Source organism: Hyperolius riggenbachi, chromosome 8 (assembly GCF_040937935.1).
Source record: "Hyperolius riggenbachi isolate aHypRig1 chromosome 8, aHypRig1.pri, whole genome shotgun sequence".
Lineage (NCBI taxonomy): Eukaryota > Metazoa > Chordata > Amphibia > Anura > Hyperoliidae > Hyperolius > Hyperolius riggenbachi.
In genome coordinates this window covers 268,441,058-268,461,349 of record NC_090653.1, presented here as the reverse complement: position 1 = coordinate 268,461,349, position 20,292 = coordinate 268,441,058, and the positions used below count along the sequence as shown (strand labels likewise).

At 46.2% G+C, this 20,292-nt stretch overlaps 2 protein-coding genes across 8 annotated transcripts in view; one reads left to right on the top strand and one right to left on the bottom strand.

The window, feature by feature from the left end:
• The window catches only part of RALGDS (ral guanine nucleotide dissociation stimulator), a 250,641-nt gene extending 244,975 nt beyond the window's left edge, over positions 1-5,666 (top strand). For all 7 annotated transcript variants that reach the window (XM_068248834.1, XM_068248833.1, XM_068248836.1 and 4 more), the window contains exon 18: positions 907-5,666. In XM_068248834.1, coding sequence (XP_068104935.1) covers positions 907-1,082 — 176 coding nt within the window. In that variant the 3' untranslated portion in view covers positions 1,083-5,666. The remainder of the gene's footprint in view (positions 1-906) is intronic.
• Positions 5,667-7,682: 2,016 nt separating this feature from the next.
• Positions 7,683-20,292, bottom strand: part of LOC137527487 (bile salt-activated lipase-like) — a 44,278-nt gene continuing 31,668 nt past the window's right edge. The window contains exons 10-11 of the mRNA XM_068248003.1: positions 15,154-15,351; positions 7,683-7,881 (exon numbers count right to left, since the gene is read on the bottom strand). Coding sequence (XP_068104104.1) covers positions 7,683-7,881; positions 15,154-15,351 — 397 coding nt within the window. The remainder of the gene's footprint in view (positions 7,882-15,153; positions 15,352-20,292) is intronic.

Sequence of the window (20,292 nt, the reverse complement as noted above, 5' to 3'; positions counted from 1 at the left end):
CCGACGTGTGACATCACACGCCATGCTGGCAGCGTGTGTGCAGCTATGGAGGAATGGAGGATTCCGAAAAAAAAACGGACGGGCGCCATGACACGGGACAGGGAATGTATAAATGCACCCATTACATACACATTACATACACCTTTACAGTGGCAGGCTCGGCTGATTCCCGAGAGATTTCACGCTGAAATTGATCAGGAATCTGCCTTGGGCAGCCGACCGATCTCTCTGATCAGATTCGATTTAGAGAGGGGATTTGTCTCTTGGTCGAATCTGCCCATCATCGCTAGATGTATGACTACCTTAAAGGATACCCCAACTGAAATGTGACATAATGAGATAGACATGTGTATGTACAGTGCCTAGCACACAGATAACTATGCTGTGTTCCTTTTTTTTCTATATTTTTAAATATCAGGTATGTAAGTGGCTGAGTCAGGACTGAGTCAGCCACTTACATACCTGATATTTAACTCTTTCAGGCAGAGAAAGAAAAAAAGGAACACAGCATAACTATCTGTGTGCTAGGCACTGTACATACACATGTCTATCTCATTATGTCACATTTCAGTTGGGGTATCCTTTAAGAGCACTCAAAGGAAACTCCTGTAAACCCCATTTAGATAATGTCCCAATTAGTTGCCTTGTTACTGAGAAAATCTCTTGGGTTCAGAATCCTGATATGCAAGCATTGTGGGTACTTTACAATTGCATTTTGATACACACCCAGACTACGGGATGTACTATTATTTTTAACACTTTATCATTTCGATTGATGGCTTTTGGCATGTTGGAGTTCTGATTACTGGCATTCAGTTAATTCTTAAGGCCCAGCATAGAACATGCTGGAGAATGTAAACATGGCTATCTTGGCCCTAACCTGTTTATTTATTTTTTCCTCCTCAGAACTGAAGATCCCAGATAATGCCAACGTCTTCTACGCAATGAACTCAGGAGCCAATTATGACTTTGTTCTGAAAAAGCGTGGCTTCTCCAAAGGAGTGAAGATCAAGCATGGATCTAGCTCCACGTTGCCCCGCATGAAGCAGAAAGGACTCAAGATTGCCAAAGGCATTTTCTGACATCTCCACTTATTTACCTGTAACCCAACCAGGACACTAGGGGGATGGGGGTTCCAAAGGAAGCTCTTCTGTGCACCATAGTTGGAAGGTCTGAGGTGACCCCTTTCTCTCTTCCAAATTCACTGGCCTCTGATTTCTGATTCTCTACAACTGTGAAGTTGATGCAAATCCATAACATCGAGTGGAACTCTTGTCTTCTCATTTGAACTGGAGACATTCAAAAAGGTGGCAAATGAGAGGAGGATGTCAGTTGCAGCTTCCCCTTGCCTCCGCCGTTATCCCTAAATGCCATCAAGGACCCAAGCTCCGCCTCCATGCCTTAGGTGCCTTCAAGAGAAAGGAGGTTGAGGCCTTTCTGCAAGGAGACTGTGAAATAAAACATTATTGAGCCTGTGCCATGCCCAGGGATCCAGTATTAACTCAAGACAAAATGGAGTTGGCCGAACAGGGGCCAAGTTGGACTTTATGATCTGTAATGTGAATCAGTGCAGATTTGTTAGGCTCTGGGAGGCCTTATGGGCCTTTCCTCTAGCCATCTTTCCCCTTAAAGGGACTTTCTTGTAAATACTAATGCCATCTCCCTGTGGATACCATTATTTAGTGAGTTTTCTACAAAAAAAAAGCACTTTGTAAAGCATACTTTAAAAAAAAGTTTTTTTTAACCCATGAACAGCTGGAGGTGCCTCAGACTGACTGGGACCTCTTCACCACTGCAGGGTTTCTTGAACAAAATGGCTGAACAGAGCTAAGAAAAGGACTCTACAAACCAGTTCTGATGCCCGTCTCCTCCCCTCCGAGTAGTCCAGCATCTCGGATCACACCAAAGATCCAACACCAATAAAGGGTTCACAGGCCTTTTTTTTTTTTTTTTTTTTCCCCTAAAGTCCACCAAATTGATCTGTTTATCCGTCTTTAGAGAAATCTGGAAGGAGTCCTTGTTGACTGTCATCTGAAAATGCAAGATGTCTGCTTGAATGCTGGTCCCCTGGTGATAATGCTTTGGTCCTGCTGTACTGATTCTTCTCAAGTTATCTTTGAGTACCCTCAGTGGGGATATGATGGTATCCCCAGTGCTTCACGAAGGATCTCCTTGGGGAGACAATAAGTTGGAGTCCCAAAAATGTCCTCAAGTCTTCCTACCCGTGCAGGTTTATGCTGAGGCACATGAATTATGCCACAATTTCAAAAATAAAGTAAATTGCAAAAATCGGCACCATCGGTGGGACTTGACTACTGCTTTCGGGAAATGTTGCCATTGTTTATCCAGCAAACCTCAACTCCATGTTTAAAATTGCCCACCATCACTGTGGGTAGCAAAAGTCTTAACAGAGTCTAGGTTTGCTGGATCTCCAATGGTGTCTGCACTGAGGATCCTCTGAGATTCATAGAGATGCCTTAGTAAGTCAGACTATCTTGGTCAAACAGAGATGAAGCATCTAGGCATGCTTGAAGATCATGTCACATGATCCGAATGCCGTTTCCAGACAAGCGAATCAGAAATTTTCACCAGAAGATCCGCATTAGTGAGATAAAACTGTGTTTCTACAAAAAGTGTTTGACATTGGTAGCTGTCATATTTCTCTGACGGGACAATTTGGTTTGGTCACTTTGGCTGCCTGTTAAAGGGTTAACTTACATTGACACTGTACAGCCATTTTCACCTGTGTATATACTTACCAACATGTTTGTTTTTCTGTCAGGGCAAAAAAAAAAAAAAAAAAACTTAAATGTAATTTGGGGCCAAAATGGTATTTTTAACAAATTATTTTCCGGCAGTGGCTGTGAAGTTGGTCAGACCTGTGGAAAGGCATTTTTTTGTAGATGATTTTTTTTTTTTTTTCTTTCTAAATATTTATTGGTTGTAAATAGATGCTAGACCTATATTACGTTTATAACGCTGTTATCAGCTGTGTATTTGTTTTGATGCTTTCATTGCCTTTTCATTACTGTATATATTCTGTAAACGAACATAAACCACCCCTTTACTCCCCCATCCTCACTCGTTAACTTTTGACTTCTTAACGACACTTTAACCTATTCAGTGCCATTGAGGCATGACGTAACAAAAACATTTCAAGCAGTCAGGGCATTGAAGGGTTAAGATTTTGTTTTGTTACCTGTGGTTTTTTTTTATTATGATATATATTTTGTTGCCCTCTGTTTTTTTTTTGTTTTGTTTTGTTTTTTTGTGGAGAGATTTGATGGGCTCTAAGGCATGTCGAGGCTGATGCTGGTTGACCGAATTCGGCAGTGTTGTAAATTGTCAACAAGCCTATGACTCAAAATGGCCGCCAGGAAAAGAAGAAAAATATATATATATATTGTTTACAGAAGAGACATGGCTTTCATTGACAGAAATCTGCTTTTTTCATTGCTGTACAATGCCAGTGCTTTGTGTTTGCTGAGAGGTGAGCCCTCTAGTCCTGTGTTTTCCTGTCAGACTGGTTCCTTATGCATACATTCCCTGTGACTGACTTAAGTGCTATTTTTGGTCTATACTGCACAATTGGGTATAGTATGTAAGGGAAACGTGAATGAACAATGACATCCCTATGTGTGCTGCCATTTTTATTTTTTTGCTCCTCATATTCAAAATGGCACCCATGGTCCAGTTTCTTCATGGCTTGCCACATTTCCACATGAGGGATGCTGTATGGGTTGAGATGATCCACTTACCAGATTGATCGGGTTTCTGCCTCTTTGTAGAATATGCTAACCTATCTGAGCAAGTGGGGTGTTTTTAGGTGACACTATAAGACTCCATTACCTTAATGAACCTTATAAGCCATTCTTGGAGTTTTGTGGTTCCTCTCTGTATGCTGATGACGGAGTTGTGAAGCTCTTGAACTGGCGGAGATTCTTGTGCATGAGGTGACTGTTGACCGCAGATAAAATCCCTTTTTTTTTTTTTTTTTTTCCTTGGTTTGGCTTTGCAGTCTTAAACAAGCGGCTTATTGTTTGCAGAATCTTTTTGGGTTTTATAAACCTGTTTATGCTGGAAATTGGCCGTGACCGTACTTCCTGAACATAAGATAGCCCGGACCTCTGTATTGTACTCCACTGCTGTGAATGACCTAACGTTTCTTGATTAACGCGGCCTACTTAACCCTGCTTGAGCCTTGCAATGTTGGTTATATTCCATGTAAGGATACTAATTGTCAAGAAACAATGGCCTTAACTTTTGGGTGTTCTGGGGTGTGTTCTTGTGCTGGACAACTGTGTCAAACAGATTTTTCGAATTGTGACAGGATGAAGTGTGGATGGGCGTGGCCGTGGTTTAGTAACTAAACTCAATATGCACTACTCACTCTAAGCCAAGTGGATCTGGCCTTGAATGAAGCCACTCTGAAGCCATTTTGTGAGCTCAGCCAATATGCACCACATATGAGAATACTAGTTAGTGCTAATTGCCCGTCACATGAGATCCTTGGTTGAACCAATCATTTTGGTTCACTGGGACTTGAGACAGATTTGCCCAGTTATGATTAAGTGAATTCCACCGTTTTGAAGTGAAGGACTTGGTTACCTTCCTGATGCCACCTCAAAGGCGATCCTCAGGTGCTTTTCTCAGTGTATTTACAACTGGAAACACTATGTATTTAGCTTCTCCAAAATGTATAACTAAGATAAGCCTATATTTCACCAAAAAAAAAAAAAGCCTTGGCCGGCTACTCTGAACAGTTTCACTTGTATACTCTAAAGGTGTACTAGCCTGACGTCAGATACAATTCCCAGAATGCAATGCTCTATGCTTCAGCTATTCTGCGCCTTAACGCTAAGTCTGATCTTTAGACCAGTTCTTACAGATCCTGGTCTGGTGAGGGACACGTTCTTCTGCATTGAGTTATGAAGGTAGAGAAGATATGCTGTTTACACAGAATCTGCAACTAACCTTTGACCTGCCGTCTCCTTTCTCACAAGTGCCAATCGGTCTGGCAGCGATGGGTTATAGTATGTTGTTAACCCTAGGACCTGCCTTAGCCACAGCATTCTTGGCTTTGTAGTTCCTCCCTTCCCCCTAAAGTAATTATTATATAAAATGGTTGGAAACAAGTGAATGGATGACCTCTATTTTTTACCGTCTTAAACTACAGGACTGACAAAAAATTAAAAATAATAAAAGGCTCTTTATAGCCGATTTCTAAGTAGGGATGCCATGTCGGTGTTCTTACTCACGCCACCTAGTGGTGTGATTCTGTAATGCTTCTATACACACACTCCGTCACTATGGTGAATTTGGACAGCCGGTCACATGATCAAATATGGGTCTCTGAAACACTAATTTAGGAATCAATAAAACTCATCTCTCACTCTCTTGTGTTGATTTTTTTGTTTTTTTTTTCTTTCAAGTGCAATCTCCTTCGTTTTCCTTTCTTTTGGCCTGTTTGCGTGTGTTTGTGTGCGACTTTTGTGTGTGTCTGTGGATTAGCGCCGGCAAGGCGCACATGTTTACACTTGTTATCTTGTCTCTGACTGTACGTTATGTATTTTGTAACTGGGATTGATGAAGGAAGACTGTTCTAAGTGCTCAGTGTACACAAGCAATGTAAACTAGTCTTTGCAATAAATGCCAACACTCCTGAACTGCTCTTGTCGTGTTTTTTGTTGTAAATTGTCTTAGATCTGGAATTCTAGTCAAGTTATGGTTTGCTTGCCAGGATGCTTCACGGATAGTAAACGCAAATAGAGGATTTTGCTATTACTTTTTCAATTTTGATATTTGATGCAGCTGTTCCAAAGAAATTCCCTTGAGAACAGTCGGTCACATGACCCAGAGATCTGTGCACCAATGATTGTTACCAGCAGCGTTGGTCAGGTAGATGCAAATCCAAGCTGGTGCAGATTTGTGCAAATGTAGGCAGCTTGTAAATGGACCAATGGAATCCTGCTAAGGCGACATTCAGTTTTTGGTCCATTTTCAAGTCGCATAAATTTGCATACATAAGTTGCATAATCCTGCATCAACTCAAGATTATTTGCATCTAATTGACCATCTCTAAGGCCTGGTGCACACCAGAGGAGTTTTTCTGAGCGTTTTGAGTTTTTAAATCTGCTGCTAATGTTATCCTATGTGTCTGTGCACACTGGAGCAATGAGGTTTTTTTAAAAAAAACCCATAGCATTACATTGGTAACCGCTTTTGAAACCTCTAAAAGCTCTTCCCAATGTAATGCTATGGTTTTGTTTTTTTTTACAAAACCTCATTGCTCCAGTGTGCAGACACATAGGATAACATTAGCAGCAGATTTAAAAACTCAAAACGCTCAGAAAAACTCCTCTGGTGTGCACCAGGCCTAACTGTCGGAAATGTAGGCGTTTCTTTTGCACAGTCATCAGCTTGACTGCACCCACCTCCTCCCTCTGTTGCCTTTTGTGTAGCACAGGGATAATATGGGCATGAAAATATTGGCTGGTGCCCCCTCCCCTTAAAGCTCCTCCCTGACTACCTCATGTAGCGGATGATTGGGTAAGGTGAAGAATGTGGACAGAAAACAATTGCCACATGGCCTAACTAACCTGCATCTGACATTGGCACAGGGAGTCTCCACTGCAGTCAGGCAATAAAAAGAAAAAGTAAATAATGCAAAAATGTGTGCAATGCAAATAAACTTTGTGCATTTCAAATTAGGCTGCACTCACTATTTTGACATAAACACACAGACCATCCCGAAGGATATGGGGTTCAGTGCAAACGTGCATATATGTAGAAAGAAAAGCCGACTGGTATACAGCACTGAAAGGGTCAATAACTTTAATCAAAATAGTGGGTAGATCCAAATGTCCAGTGTAGATCGCCACCATATAGGGCTCACTCTTCACTTGCCTTAGGATCAGGCCGACAGGACAGTCCGGAAGCCCACGTGTGGCAGATAGTTACCAGCAGTATCAGCTGCGCATAGGCCACGCCCACCTATGCGATTCACATCCGGCAGGATGGCTGGGTGCTAATACAGTGGCCACTGTACTGTACATTTTCAGCTGTGTATATAAACCTAAGTGTTTTTTTGTAGTTTTTATACTGTGTATTTTGTATTTATATTTATACATCCTTTACCCTGAGTATGGCAATTGTGGCCTCCGCTAAAAGTGGCCATACACTTATAGATTTGCAGCAGATGTGACCATCAGATAGATTTGTCATATGCCTGTCAAGTCAAATCTGACAGGAATCTATCTGATGTGTGCCACACACTAGGAACAGATTTCCAATAGATTTCAGAATTAAATCTATTGGAAATCAATCTAAATGCATTATTGGACCATTCGATCCAATGCAACTCTATGGGCCATGGATCTGCTGCCAGCAGCAGATCGACCTAGATCTTACATCCTGTCAGATCGATCAAAATCTGCTGCCGATGGATTGATAGATTTGATAGGATTGATCGATGGCTGAAGTCTACCAGTGTATTTGCCCCTTAAGTTGCAGCAGAAAGAGAAAGCCGGGCACCGCTACAAAAAGCCCTTTATTGTGGCTGGGTTGACAGTAGCAGACAGCAGTGGGTGGAAAAGGCCTGACAGCTGTTTCGCAAGGCTTTTCCTGGCTTCGTCAGAGGAAATAACATGTACATGCTAGAATTCCAAATAGATCATCAGATTTTATTTGTTAATGAACGCATTTCCATACGCGTTAGGCATGTCGCTGTAGGTCTGGGCCCAGAAGCGCACATAGGGTGTCCTTAGACCCTGTTTCAGGGACTTGTAGGTGATGTCGCTGTTGATCTCCAAGTACTGTCCATATTCATTATCATACGGCAACCAGGAAGTGGGGACTTTAGATGGGCCCTGGTTAGGATCTCTGTGATAAAACAGAGGGGGAAAACGTTTATTCTCCAACATATCTCAAGAACCAATCAAAACAGAGATTCTTGCCAAGTGTTTGTATGTAGCATTTCCCGACTGCTCGTTTTTAGCACTTAAAGCCCCAGCTCTCCTTTTTTTCATTGTTTAAAAAGGTGAATTTTCATGTTTGATGCAGCTGTTCCAGAGAGATCTTCTTCAACCACCCTGGCGTTCTATTAAGATTGCCAGGGCGGCTGCGGGAGGGTTTTTTTTTTATAAAAAAAAATCTATTTCATGCATGAAAGCCCACTAGAGGGCGCTCCTGCCGCGTACTTCTGATCACCTCCGGCGATCAGAAGTGACAAAAAGGGCTGCGATGAGCTTTTCTCATCGCCATGGCGACGAGCGGAGTGACGTCATGGACGTCAGCCAACGTCCTGACGTCAGCCGCCTCCGATCCAGCCCTTAGCGCTGGCCGGAACTGATTGGTCCGGCTGCGCAGGGCTCGGGCGGCTGGGGTGACCCTCTTTCGCCGCTGCTCGTGGCGGATCGCCGCAGAGCGGCGGCGATCAGGTAGCACACGCGGCTGGCAAAGTGCCGGCTGCGTGTGCTGCTTTTTATTTGAAGAAAATCGGCCCAGCAGGGCCTGAGCGGCACCCTCCGGCGGTAATGGACGAGCTGAGCTCGTTCATACCGCTAAGGAGGTTAAAAAAGTAAACAAAAACAAAATTCAGGCTCCTCACCTCGAGCTTAGACTTTTAGGCCTCTTTTCCACGAACTGTTGAGCTGTGTGCTCAGCAAGCTGTTACCGGGCAGCAGTAAGCAGTTATCATGCAGCAACAAGCAGTTACCAGGCAGAAGTGAGCAGTTGAGAGAGTTTGAGAGGCATTTCGCTGCCTATCAACAGTTCGTGGAAAGGAGGCCTTGAAGAGAACCTGATCTAAAAATAAAAAGTCAAAATAAGCATACACAGGTCATACTTGGCTCCCGTGTAGTCGTTACTCCTCAATCTTTCTCCTCTCCTGCATCCCATTTGTCCACTGTGATAAATGGATTTTTCCGTCCTCCGTTTTAAAAATGGCCATTACCCCATAACCGTTTCTTGGGCAGCCCACTGTTAAACTGTAATATCGTCCACTTGAGCCATAGGGAAACATGGACGTTACTTTGCACATTCAGTTGTAACTGACAGCTGCTGATGCAGTGGTGTGAAAAACTATTTGCCCCCTTCCTGATTTTTTTATTCTTTTGCATGTTTGTCACACTTAAATGTTTCTGCTCATCAAAAATCGTTAACTATTAGTCAAAGATAACCTAATTGAACACAAAATGCAGTTTTAAATGATGGTTTTTATTATTTAGTGAGGAAAAAAAACTCCAAATCTACATGGCCCTGTGTGAAAAAGTGATTGCCCCCCTTGTTAAAAAAAATAACTGAGGTTTATCACACCGGAGTTCAATTTCTGTAGTCACCCCCAGGCCTGATTACTGCCACACCTGTTTCAATCAAGAAATCCCTTAAATAGGAGCTATCTGACACAGAGAAGTAGGCCAAAAGCACCTCAAAAGCTAGACATCATGCCAAGATCCAAATAAATTCAGGAACAAATGAGAACAAAAGTAATTGAGATCTATCAGTCTGGTAAAGGTTATAAAGCCATTTCTAAAGCTTTGGGACTCCAGCGAACCACAGTGAGAGCCATTATCCACAAATGGCAAAAACATGGAACAGTGATGAACCTTCCCAGGAGTGGCCGGCCGACCAAAATTACCCCAAGAGCGCAGAGAAAACTCATCCGAGAGGCCACAAAAGGCCCCAGGACAACATCTAAAGAACTGCAGGCCTCACTTGCCTCAATTAAGGTTAGTGTTCACGACTCCACCATAAGAAAGAGACTGGGCAAAAATGGGCTGCATGGCAGATATCCAAGGCGCAAACCACTTTTAAGCAAAAAGAATATTAAGGCACGTCTCAATTTTCCTAGAAAACCTCTCAATGATTGCCAAGACTTTTGGGACAATACCTTGTGGACCGACGAGACAAAAGTTGAACTTTTAGGAAGGTGCGTGTCCCGTTACATCTGGCGTAGAAGTAACACAGCATTTCAGCAAAAGAACATTATACCAACAGTAAAATATGGTGGTGGTAGTGTGATGGTCTTGGGTTGTTTTGCTGCTTCAGGACCTGGAAGGCTTGCTGTGATAGATGGAACCATGAATTCTACTGTTTACCAAAAAATCCTGAAGGAGAATGTCCGGCCATCTGTTCATCAACTCAAGCTGAAGCGATCTTGGGTGCTGCAGCAGAACAATGACCCAAAACACACCAGCAAATCCACCTCTGAATGGCTGAAGAAAAACAAAATGAAGACTTTGGAGTGGCCTAGTCAAAGTCCTGACCTGAATCCTATTGAGATGTTGTGGCATGATCTTTAAAAAGGCGGTTCATGCTAGAAAACCTCAAATAAAGCTGAATTACAACAATTCTGCAAAGATAAGTGGGCCAAAATTCCTCCAGAGCGCTGTAAAAGACTCGTTGCAAGTTATCGCAAACGCTTGATTGCAGTTATTGCTGCTAAGGGTGGCCAAACCAGCCATTAGGTTCAGGGGGCAATTTCTTTTTCGCACAGGGCCATGTAGGTTTTGAGGTTTTTTTTCTCACTAAATAATAAAAACCATCATTTAAAACTGCATTTTGAGTTCAATTATGTTATCTTTGACTAATAGTTAACGGTTTTTGATGAGCAGAAACATTTAAAGAGGAGCTGTTAGGTATAAGGTCTCAGAGAAAATAAACACATATATCAGTAGCTAAAGATTGGCTGTACTTACATTACATATGCATTTCACTGTCCACGTTTGGATTTCACAGAATTTGTATATAGTATATGCAGAGATAGATGCTCCTGACAGCTCATGGCAGGCTCCATGTTTTTCTGTCAAATGTGTCGTCATGTCCTGCCTGCTTCCTGATCACAGAAAAGCTCGTACTTGAACAACACAGTGTGCAGTGAATATTAATGAGCCATGTGGCTAGGAACAATAGCTGACTCCTGCAGTGTACTCTGCCCGGAGATTTATCAGTGCTACGCGCTGGACGCGCTGGACTGATTACAAGCTGCTGTAACGTCTCATTAGCAGCCGAGGGGAGGGCCCCAGAATGCTTTGCAGTATAGTATGCGGCTTGCGTCCTTTTGGGTTTTAACAGCCTTACTGATAAGCACACATCAAAGGTAACTGAGATTTTTATCTTCACTAATGGCTTTTGGGCTTCCTTCTAAACTGTTTAACACAGGAGAATAGAGGTTTAAATTAGCTTCTGCAGCCTGACAGTTACTCTTTAAAGAGAACCCGAGGTGGGAATTACTAATACTATTGGGGCACAGAGGCTGGTTGTGCACACTAAGACCAGCCTCTGTTGCCCCATCGTATGCCTCCATGTCCCCCCTGCTCGCCGCTATAGACCCCGCAGTGCTGGCGACACGCAGCGTGTCGCCAGCACAATGTTTACCTTAGCGCTGTCTATCAGCGCCGCTCCCCCGCCTCCTCCGCATCGGCGCACCCGCCCGAGTCCCTTCCCTCCCGCTGATAGGAGGGAAGTGATGCGGGCGGGTAGCGGCGATGCGGAGGAGGCGTGGGAGCGGCGCTGATAGACAGCGCTAAGGTAAACATTGTGCTGGCGACGCGCTGCGTGTCGCCAGCACTGCGGGGTCTATAGCGGCGAGCAGGGGGGACATGGAGGCATACGATGGGGCAACAGAGGCTGGTCTTAGTGTGCACAACCAGCCTCTGTGCCCCAATAGTATTAGTAATTCCCACCTCGGGTTCTCTTTAAGTGTGACAAACATGCAAAAGAATAAGAAATCAGGAAGGGGGCAAATAGTTTTTCACATCACTGTATATAACTGACAGCAACTGGTATATTTCAGTTCTGACAAAATATTGTCAGAACTGGAAAGGATCACTGTAAGCAGAAAATGGTGAACTGAGAGGAACTGACGGTGAGGTAAGTATGTAATATTCATTTTCAGCTACGTTATGTGTTTATTTTACATTTCCTTGCTTCAGGTTCCCTTTAAACACTTGCAGATTTAATAGGGAGGTGCTGGAAGGGGTGTGGCAAGCAAAACAGCAAAGTCAAAATGAACTTCCGCACACTCATGCAAATCTTCATGCGAATCCATTTACAAAAATCATGCAGCAATCAATTCTGTCCCTACCAGGGATGCTCAAATCCGAATTAGGGTGAAACCCGGATAGTTGCTATCCGGATTTCACCCTGTTAATTACAATCACCTGGGAGGGAGGGGAGGTCAATCTTTACTATCTGACGTCGTCTTAGTCAGTCCCTCGGCGCCTCCCACGATGCGCTCCAAGCAGCGGTCACGTGATTACAAATACTTCCTCCTTCCAGGTTGAAGGAGGTGTTTGTACTCATGTGACGCGCGTGGAGCGCATCGTGGGAGGCGCCGAGGGACTGATGAAAAAGACGTCAGGTAAGATTGACACCCCCCCCCCTGCCCAGGTGATTATAATTAACAGGGAGAAATCCGGATAGCAACTATCTGGGCCTCACCCGAATTCGGATTTGAGCATCCCTGGTCTCTACAACTAAGTTAAAAGCTGGGATCTTCGTTACAAAAATTTTGCCTTTGCTGCTTTAACCCCCTGCCGACCACTCCATGCCAGTTGGCGTGAACGTGGTGGCAGCCCCAGGATCACTCCACGCCGATTGGCGTGAATGGCTGCGGGCAGGGATTGCAGGAGATGGCAAGTGCATCTCCGCTTAAATGACAGAGCTCCACGCCACCTTCAGTCTCCCATCGCAGCTCGGAGACTGTTAGACTAGGACTGTACAGTGCTGCGATCTAAGGCAGCGCTGTACTGGGGACAGCCATGTGATGCGGCTGTCCCCCCTGGCAGGCTCAGGTGATACGCTGTCATAGGCTGAAGCCTATGACAGCCGATCTCAGTGATTGGCTGTCGGGAGGAAGGAGGGCGGGGATAGTATTAAATGGCAAAATGTATTTAAAAATAATTTTTATAAAAATAAAAACATCCCAGCAGGGATGAGACCCCACCAACAGAGAGCTCTGTTGGTGGGGAGAAGAGGGGGGATCACTTGTGTGCTGAGCTGTGTGGCCCTGCAGAGAGGCCTTAAAGCTGCAGTGGCCTATTTAGTAAAAATTGGCCTGACCACTAGGGTTTAACACCGCGGTCCTCAAGTGGTTAAAAAGTCAGTCATGTGACCAGAGGTCCTTCTAGAAAGCATATAGCTGGTAGGAGAGTGGGAATTCCTCAGCAGCTCTTACAATCCAGCTCCTCCTTCTGAGAGATTAATGTTGCATACACACATCCAATCGTTATTGCCCAATTTTACCACACAATCTGTTCATAGTATTGAAAATGTGTTGGTTCTCATACTATATGGAGGTGGTAAAACTGGTCAATCAAGATTGGATGTGTGTTCACACCTTTACTCTTTGTGGCCATCACTGTAGCTACAGCAGAGTTTTATGATTATAATTTACACTCAGCACATTAAGTATGGTCAATAGGATGCAAATAATGTCGAGTTGATGCAGGATTACAATATCAGATATAAATTCTGTATGCAAATTTTATGCTTCTTGAAAATGGACCAATCAGATCCTGTCAAGGTGAAATTCAATTGGTCCATTTTCAGAGTAGGATCACACTAGGCAGTATCCCTAGCGTTTCAGAAAGAAAGTCTGTGGGCTCCATAAAGATGCATATAGGTGCGTTTTTCAAAATGTACAACAAACGTGAGATGTAAAGGATGTGCATTTTACTGCATTTTTACATGCACTTTTTTTTTTAACACCGTACGATACTGAATTTTACTTCATTGAAAGTATTGAAGAAACGCAAACGCACGAAAAATGCAAAGCGCGCAACTACCTGCAAATACCAAAACGCACAATTTCTGCACTGCCTAGTGTGCTCCTAGCCCCCAATATTTGAATAAACCTGCATCAATTAGGAATTATTTGCATGACATTGACCATCCTTCAGCTGTAGAGGGAGGAGCTGTAGGGTGGGGAACGCCCTCTATACTGTCTCCTCCATTGTTTCTAGAGGAATCTCTGGATCACATGATTAACTTTACCCAATCATTTCTCTACAGCTGTATCAAATATGTATATTGTGTGAATAATGGCATGGTCCGCTATTTTACCTTTTACGATTAGATCAGCTGGATAGCGTACTGGTAAAGCTGTTGCCTTTGATGTAGGATTTGAGCCTTTGACCAGGGTTAGAATCCCAGCCCAAGTACATAAAACAGTAAGAAGTCATTGGGCAAGACTCTCTAATGATCCTGGCCACCCTAAGTGGTTGCAGTCCTAAAACTCTTTGAGTCCGCCAGGAGAAAAGTGCAATATTAATGTTCAGAGTCTTGTACTGCCGAGATTGAGTCGCTCCAGAGAAACTTTGTCTTGCTGAGAAGTGAGCTGTTTGTGGTCAGTAGTGCAGCTCAAATGATTCTTAATATGAGACTGCTGAATCTGCAGTGCTGGTCACAAAGTGTTAATCTCTCACCAGCACAGGAAACAGGTGGGCAGGTCAAGCTCTGACCTTACAGGGAGGGACTGGCTGCTGCCCTTTTTCCAGCTCCTCCATGATTACCTTTTGTAATAGTAGAAAACAGGTGGAAGCTGGTGGGCCTTCAGTCCAATAAATAACCACTATTGTCTCAGGGTAGATGCACACGTAACATGAAAGGCTGCGGTTTATGTTTGTGTTAGCGTTTTTTGTTTTTTTTTTACTGCAGATGCATTTTTAAACGTTTTTTGCGTGCATTTTAATGCATTTTCAGTTCACATACACAATTGTATGCATTTTTCATGCGTTTTTTTCTTTTGCGTTTTCTACAAATAACTAGGAAGACAACAGGAAGCAGAAAGACATTATAAAACTACTTTTTTTTTTTTTACAAAAACGCATAGGAAAACACATACCAATGCGTTTCCATTGACTTTAATTATGAGTTTAGTTTTTGAAGATGTATGCAATAAAACCAGTGTTTTTCAAAACGCGCATATGCATTTTTGATATATTATTTTCCCTGTGGCCCATAGACTTCCATTAGCGGTAAAAACGCAGCGTTTCCTGCAACGCTAGCATTTCTGCTAAGTGTGCCCCTAGCCTCACCCGGAAGTGAGGCTTCAGTTAGACAAATACTTTATTGCGAAAGGTACACGCATGCAATGCACAACTAGTTAATGCAAATTTATCATCACATGCTTAAAAAAAAGGCTGTACTCACCCAGTGGCAGCGAAGTTGGTCCAATAAGCAATCATGCTGCCGGACACATCTCTGTCCTGATTTCTATAAGCCAATGGGGTGGTGAAGGGCTTTCCAAAAATGTACTGAAGATCGTCAGCATGATCAGCACCTACCCAGCTGGGGTACAGAGGCATACGGGAGGGGTGAGAGAACAGGTAGCTGTAGGTCCTGCCAGTCCTGTAGGGACAGAAAAGTCATTTAGTTCCATTAACCTTCCTGGCGGTAACCCAGAACGTAGTTCGGGGTAAGCTGTGCAGGAGGATTTCTCAGGCCCTTTTTTTTTTTTTGCAACACGCAGCTAGCACTTTGCTAGCTGCGTGTGCACTCCGATCGCCGCCGCTCTGCGCCGATTAGCTTCCGCTCGCCATGGGCTCGCTACATGATTTAAAAAAAAAAGAAAAAGAAAAGAAAAACTTCTGCGCTGCCCCCTGGTGGTTTGTAATAGACCGCCAGGAGGGTTAACAGTTCTGACGGGTGAGGGAGCCTCAAGTTCTGAAATGGGCAATCAGTTAGGAGACCTGAACTATCTGAGGCTCTACCTGAATGTCGAGGGAATCTTCCCTTGTTTATAGCAGTACCATAGGTGAAGCACACAACTTCACTTGATAAATACCATCCAGCAGCAGCGTAAAAGTGGTCATACATCAGAAGACTTGGAGGACGATCGAATCGGATGACAATCCGCTAAGAGCATGCCTGAGCAATGCTGCGGCCAATTTCAGGCCGAAATTGGTTGTGTGTATTGATCGGATGAGCAATGAACACAACGGAACCCCTGGTGCTGTGCCCCTAGTGTAAAATGTGCCCCGTGCCTGAATACTGTACCTGTCTGTGTCTGTCTCTGTCCACACAAACGCGTCACATGCGGTATATGTGGGCGCATGTGTGACATCGTGGGGACAAAGTATGTGGTCATAGTCAGAGCTGGACACCAACAGGTAAAGTATTCCCTTAAAGGGATACTGTAGGGGGGTCGGGGGGAAAATGAGTTGAACTTACCCAGGGCTTCTATTGGCCCCCCGCAGACATCCTGTACCTGCGTAGCCACTCACCGATTCTCCGGCCTCGCCTCCGGTTCACTTCTGGAATTTCAGACTTTAAAGTCTGAAAACCACTGCGCCTGCGCAGCTGCATCCTCGCTCCCGCTGATGTCACCAGGAGTGTATTGCACAAGCCCAGTATGGTCTTTGGTCTGCGCAGTATGCTCCTGGTGCCATCAGCAGGAGCGAGGACACGGCAATGCAGGCGCAGTGGTTTTCTGACTTTAAAGTCAGAAATTCCAGAAGTGAACCGGAGGCGGGGCCGGAGCATCGGTGACTGGCTGCATGGACACAGGATGCCTGCGGGGGACCATTAGAAGCTCAGAGTAACTTCAACTCATTTTCCCCCGACCCCCCCTACAGTATCCCTTTAAGGGGGGGCCATTTTACATTAGGGGGGGGACCGTGCAGGGCCCGGTGAGTCAGCGGATGCGGCTGTCACAAGGCCGATTCCCGAGAGACATCATGCTGAAATCTCTGGGGAATCGGCCTGTGGTGTGTAGGTAACATATCTCTCTCCAATCAGAGAGAGATCTGTCTCTTGGTCGATTTGCCCATACATCATCTGATGTATGGGCACCTTAACAATAGTCCCTGGAGGGGGGCTAGGGGCTTGCTCCTCCTCTTGGACACCCCTGTTCTGCAGCATAACCACAGGGAGCTCTGTTATATTTATCTAGTCCACCTCCTCCCTGTATTGGGTTTCTTCTTCCTACAGACATCTTCATGCTCTATACTGCCCTCCTGAGGCTCCTGACGACAAAACATGACCTATGCATCAGTAGCCAAAGGATGATGTTGGCATACAGCACGCACACGCAGAGGCTTGGTGGAAGAAGAGACCCAATTCAGTGAGGACATGGACTAGGTAAATATAACAGGCTCCCAGCCAGGGCCGGTGTTCCAACTAACTAGCATACATTGACAAAACAGCATACATTTAAAGTGATATACCCCTTTTTAGTAGAATCAGTGTCCCCTTGCCCGCTCGCTTCACTCGCTCGGCTGCGGGCTCGGTCCTCGCTTCGCTCGGACAACTTTTTATTCTAACTCTATGTCCACTTGGATAGTGGAGATTGCACATCAGCACCCAGGCAGCTAACTGGGGTTGCAAAGGTTAATGCTGCTGATGGGAATTATAGGGTTAATGTATGATCTGCATGACTTTGCACATGCTCAGTAGCATTTGTATGCTATTTTGTCGGGTATGCTAAAATGTTGGAACACCGGCCTTTGACCTGAGCGACCGGTGCGATCGCTCAGGGCGCCGGCTTCCAGGGCGTATGTGTTTTAATATCATGTAAGCTGCCTGGCAAGCTGCGGCCCCGGCTGGGTCCGTCTCGCTCCGCCCCCTGGTGCAGCTGCTGGGGGTGATAAGGGGCAAACATGATGCCCGTGCGGCCACCGTAATGGAGGAGGGAGCCGCGGGGAGGGCAGCCCGACCTCTTCCTCTCCGGGCGTTCTCCGTGCTCCCCCCTCCGATGCAGACTGCAGCAGAGCCAGAGAGAACTCACCTCCCTGGTTCAGGAAGTTTAGTGTGTATCTGTAACTAATGTAGAAGAGGAGACCAGCGGCAAGTGAGAGGCGCGGGCGATCGGAACCAGGGAGGTGAGTTATTCTCTCTGGCTCTGCTGCAGTCTGCATCGGAGGGGGGGGGGGAGCACGGAGGGTGGCCCGGAGAGGAAGGGAGGGAGAGGTCGGCTGCCCTCTCCGCGGCTCCCACTCCAGTATGAGGGGGGTACCTACCTACCTATCTAACTAATCTATACTGGGGGCACCTACCTATCTAACCTATACTGGGGGGCCAGCTACCTATCTAATCTATACTGGGGGCACCTACCTATCTAACCTATACTGGGGGGCACCTACCCAGGGCCGGCACTAGACTTTTTGCCGCCTGAGGCAAATTTTTTTTAAAAAAATTGCCACCCCCCCCCCCCTCGGGGGGGGGGGGGGGGGGTGCGCCGAGCTGGAGGGGTAGCTGGCAGGACGGGGGTATTGGGCCAGCGGCGGGGAGGGGGGTCGGACCCCCCCTCCCTCGCCTGGGTCCCCCGTCCTCCGCTCCCCTCCAGCCTAAATAGACGCAGCCGTATATGTAAGAGGCACGGGCGGGGAGGACACTCACCTCTTCCCAGCGTGCGCTCCACTGACGTCACTTCCTGCAGCGTTGCAGGAAGTGATGTCAGTGGAGCGCACGCTGGAGCGAGGAGGAGGTGAGTGTCTCCCCGCCCGTGCCTCTTACATATACGGCTGCGTCTATTTAGGCTGGAGGGGAGTGGAGGACGGGGGACCCAGGCGAGGGAGGGGGGGGGGTCCGACCCCCCTCCCCGCCGCTGGCCCAATACCCCCGTCCTGCCAGCTACCCCTCCAGCTCGGCGGGCCGGCTCCCCGCACCCACGGACGGGCGGGTGCCGCCCCTGGAAATTTGCCGCCTGAGGCAAAAGTTTCACCCCGCCTCATGAGCGGGCCGGCCCTGCACCTACCTATCTAACCTATACTGGGGGGCAGCTACCTATCTAATCTATACTGGGGGGGTAGCTACCTATCTAATCTATACTGGGGGCACCTACCTATCTAACCTATACTGGGGGGGGGGGGCAGCTACTTATCTAATCTATACTAGGGGGGCAGCTACCTATCTAATCTATACTAGGGGGGCAGCTACCTATCTAACCTATACTGGGGGGGGGGGGCAGCTACCTATCTAACCTATACTGGGGGGGCAGCTACCTATCTAACCTATACTGGGGGGGGGCAGCTACCTATCTAACCTATACTGGGGGCACCTACCTATCTAACCTATACTGGGGGGGTAGCTACCTATCTAATCTATACTGGGGGCACCTACCTATCTAACCTATACTGGGGGGGCAGCTACCTATCTAACCTATACTGGGGGGGCAGCTACCTATCTAATCTATACTAGGGGGGCAGCTACCTATCTAACCTATACTGGGGGGGGGGGGGCAGCTACCTATCTAACCTATACTGGGGGGGGGGGGCAGCTACCTATCTAACCTATACTGGGGGGGCAGCTACCTATCTAACCTATACTGAGGGGGCAGCTACCTATCTAACCTATACTGGGTGCAGCTACCTATCTAATCTATACTGGGGCAGCTACCTATCTAACCTCTACTGGGGGCAGCTACCTATCTAACCTATACTGGGGGCAGCTACCTAGCTAACCTATATTGCAGGTACCTACCTATCTAACCTATACACTGGGGGCAGCCAGTGTATAGGTTATACTGGGGCAAGTATACTGGCTACCTATACTGGGGGCACCTACCTGGCTAACCTATACTGGGGGGGGGGGGGGAATCTATAGCTGGCTACCTTTACTTGGGTCACCTATGCCTGGCTACCTATACTGGGGGGGACTTATAGCTATATGCCAGGAATCAGGATGGACGGAGGCACGCGAGCCTCAGGCTGCTGCAGAGAAGCGTGCAGCACGTGTGCCACTCAGCCCTGTGACAATGTCCTGAGTGACGACGAGTCCTGTTCCCAGAATCCTGGCACCTACACTGGCACTAAGTCTGCAGACTGCTCTGCAGACAGTAAGAAGAGAAGACTGACCAGCAAAAAGTAAGGCTCCCCAACCTCCCTACACTGATCCCCCCCCCCCCCCCCCCCTTAGTGTATATAGGCTACTAGTCTTGTATATGTAGGCAGATCCCCCCCTTTAGTGTATATAGGCTTATGCTACTAGTCTTGCAGTCACAGATCCCCTTTTAGTGTATTTAGGCAGAAGATCCCCCCTCCATTAGTGTATGTGTGTGGTGCGCTCACACGCGAAGAGGATGAATGGGGGGGACACCAAAATCTGGTTACGCTCGGCGCTGTGAAACCTAAGGCCGGCCCTGCTCCCAGCGCTTACACTGCAGAATGGAGTGGGACAGCTGAGTCTCTGCGCAGCTATGATGTGGGGGAAGAAGGACTGCCATGATAATATTGATAAGAGGCCCAAGCCACAACCGTTACATCCCTGTCATTCAGACTGAAACCTTGCATGCAGAATGATCCACAATACTGACAGTTTATTGCAGTATCATAGGTGATGCACGCAAGGTTT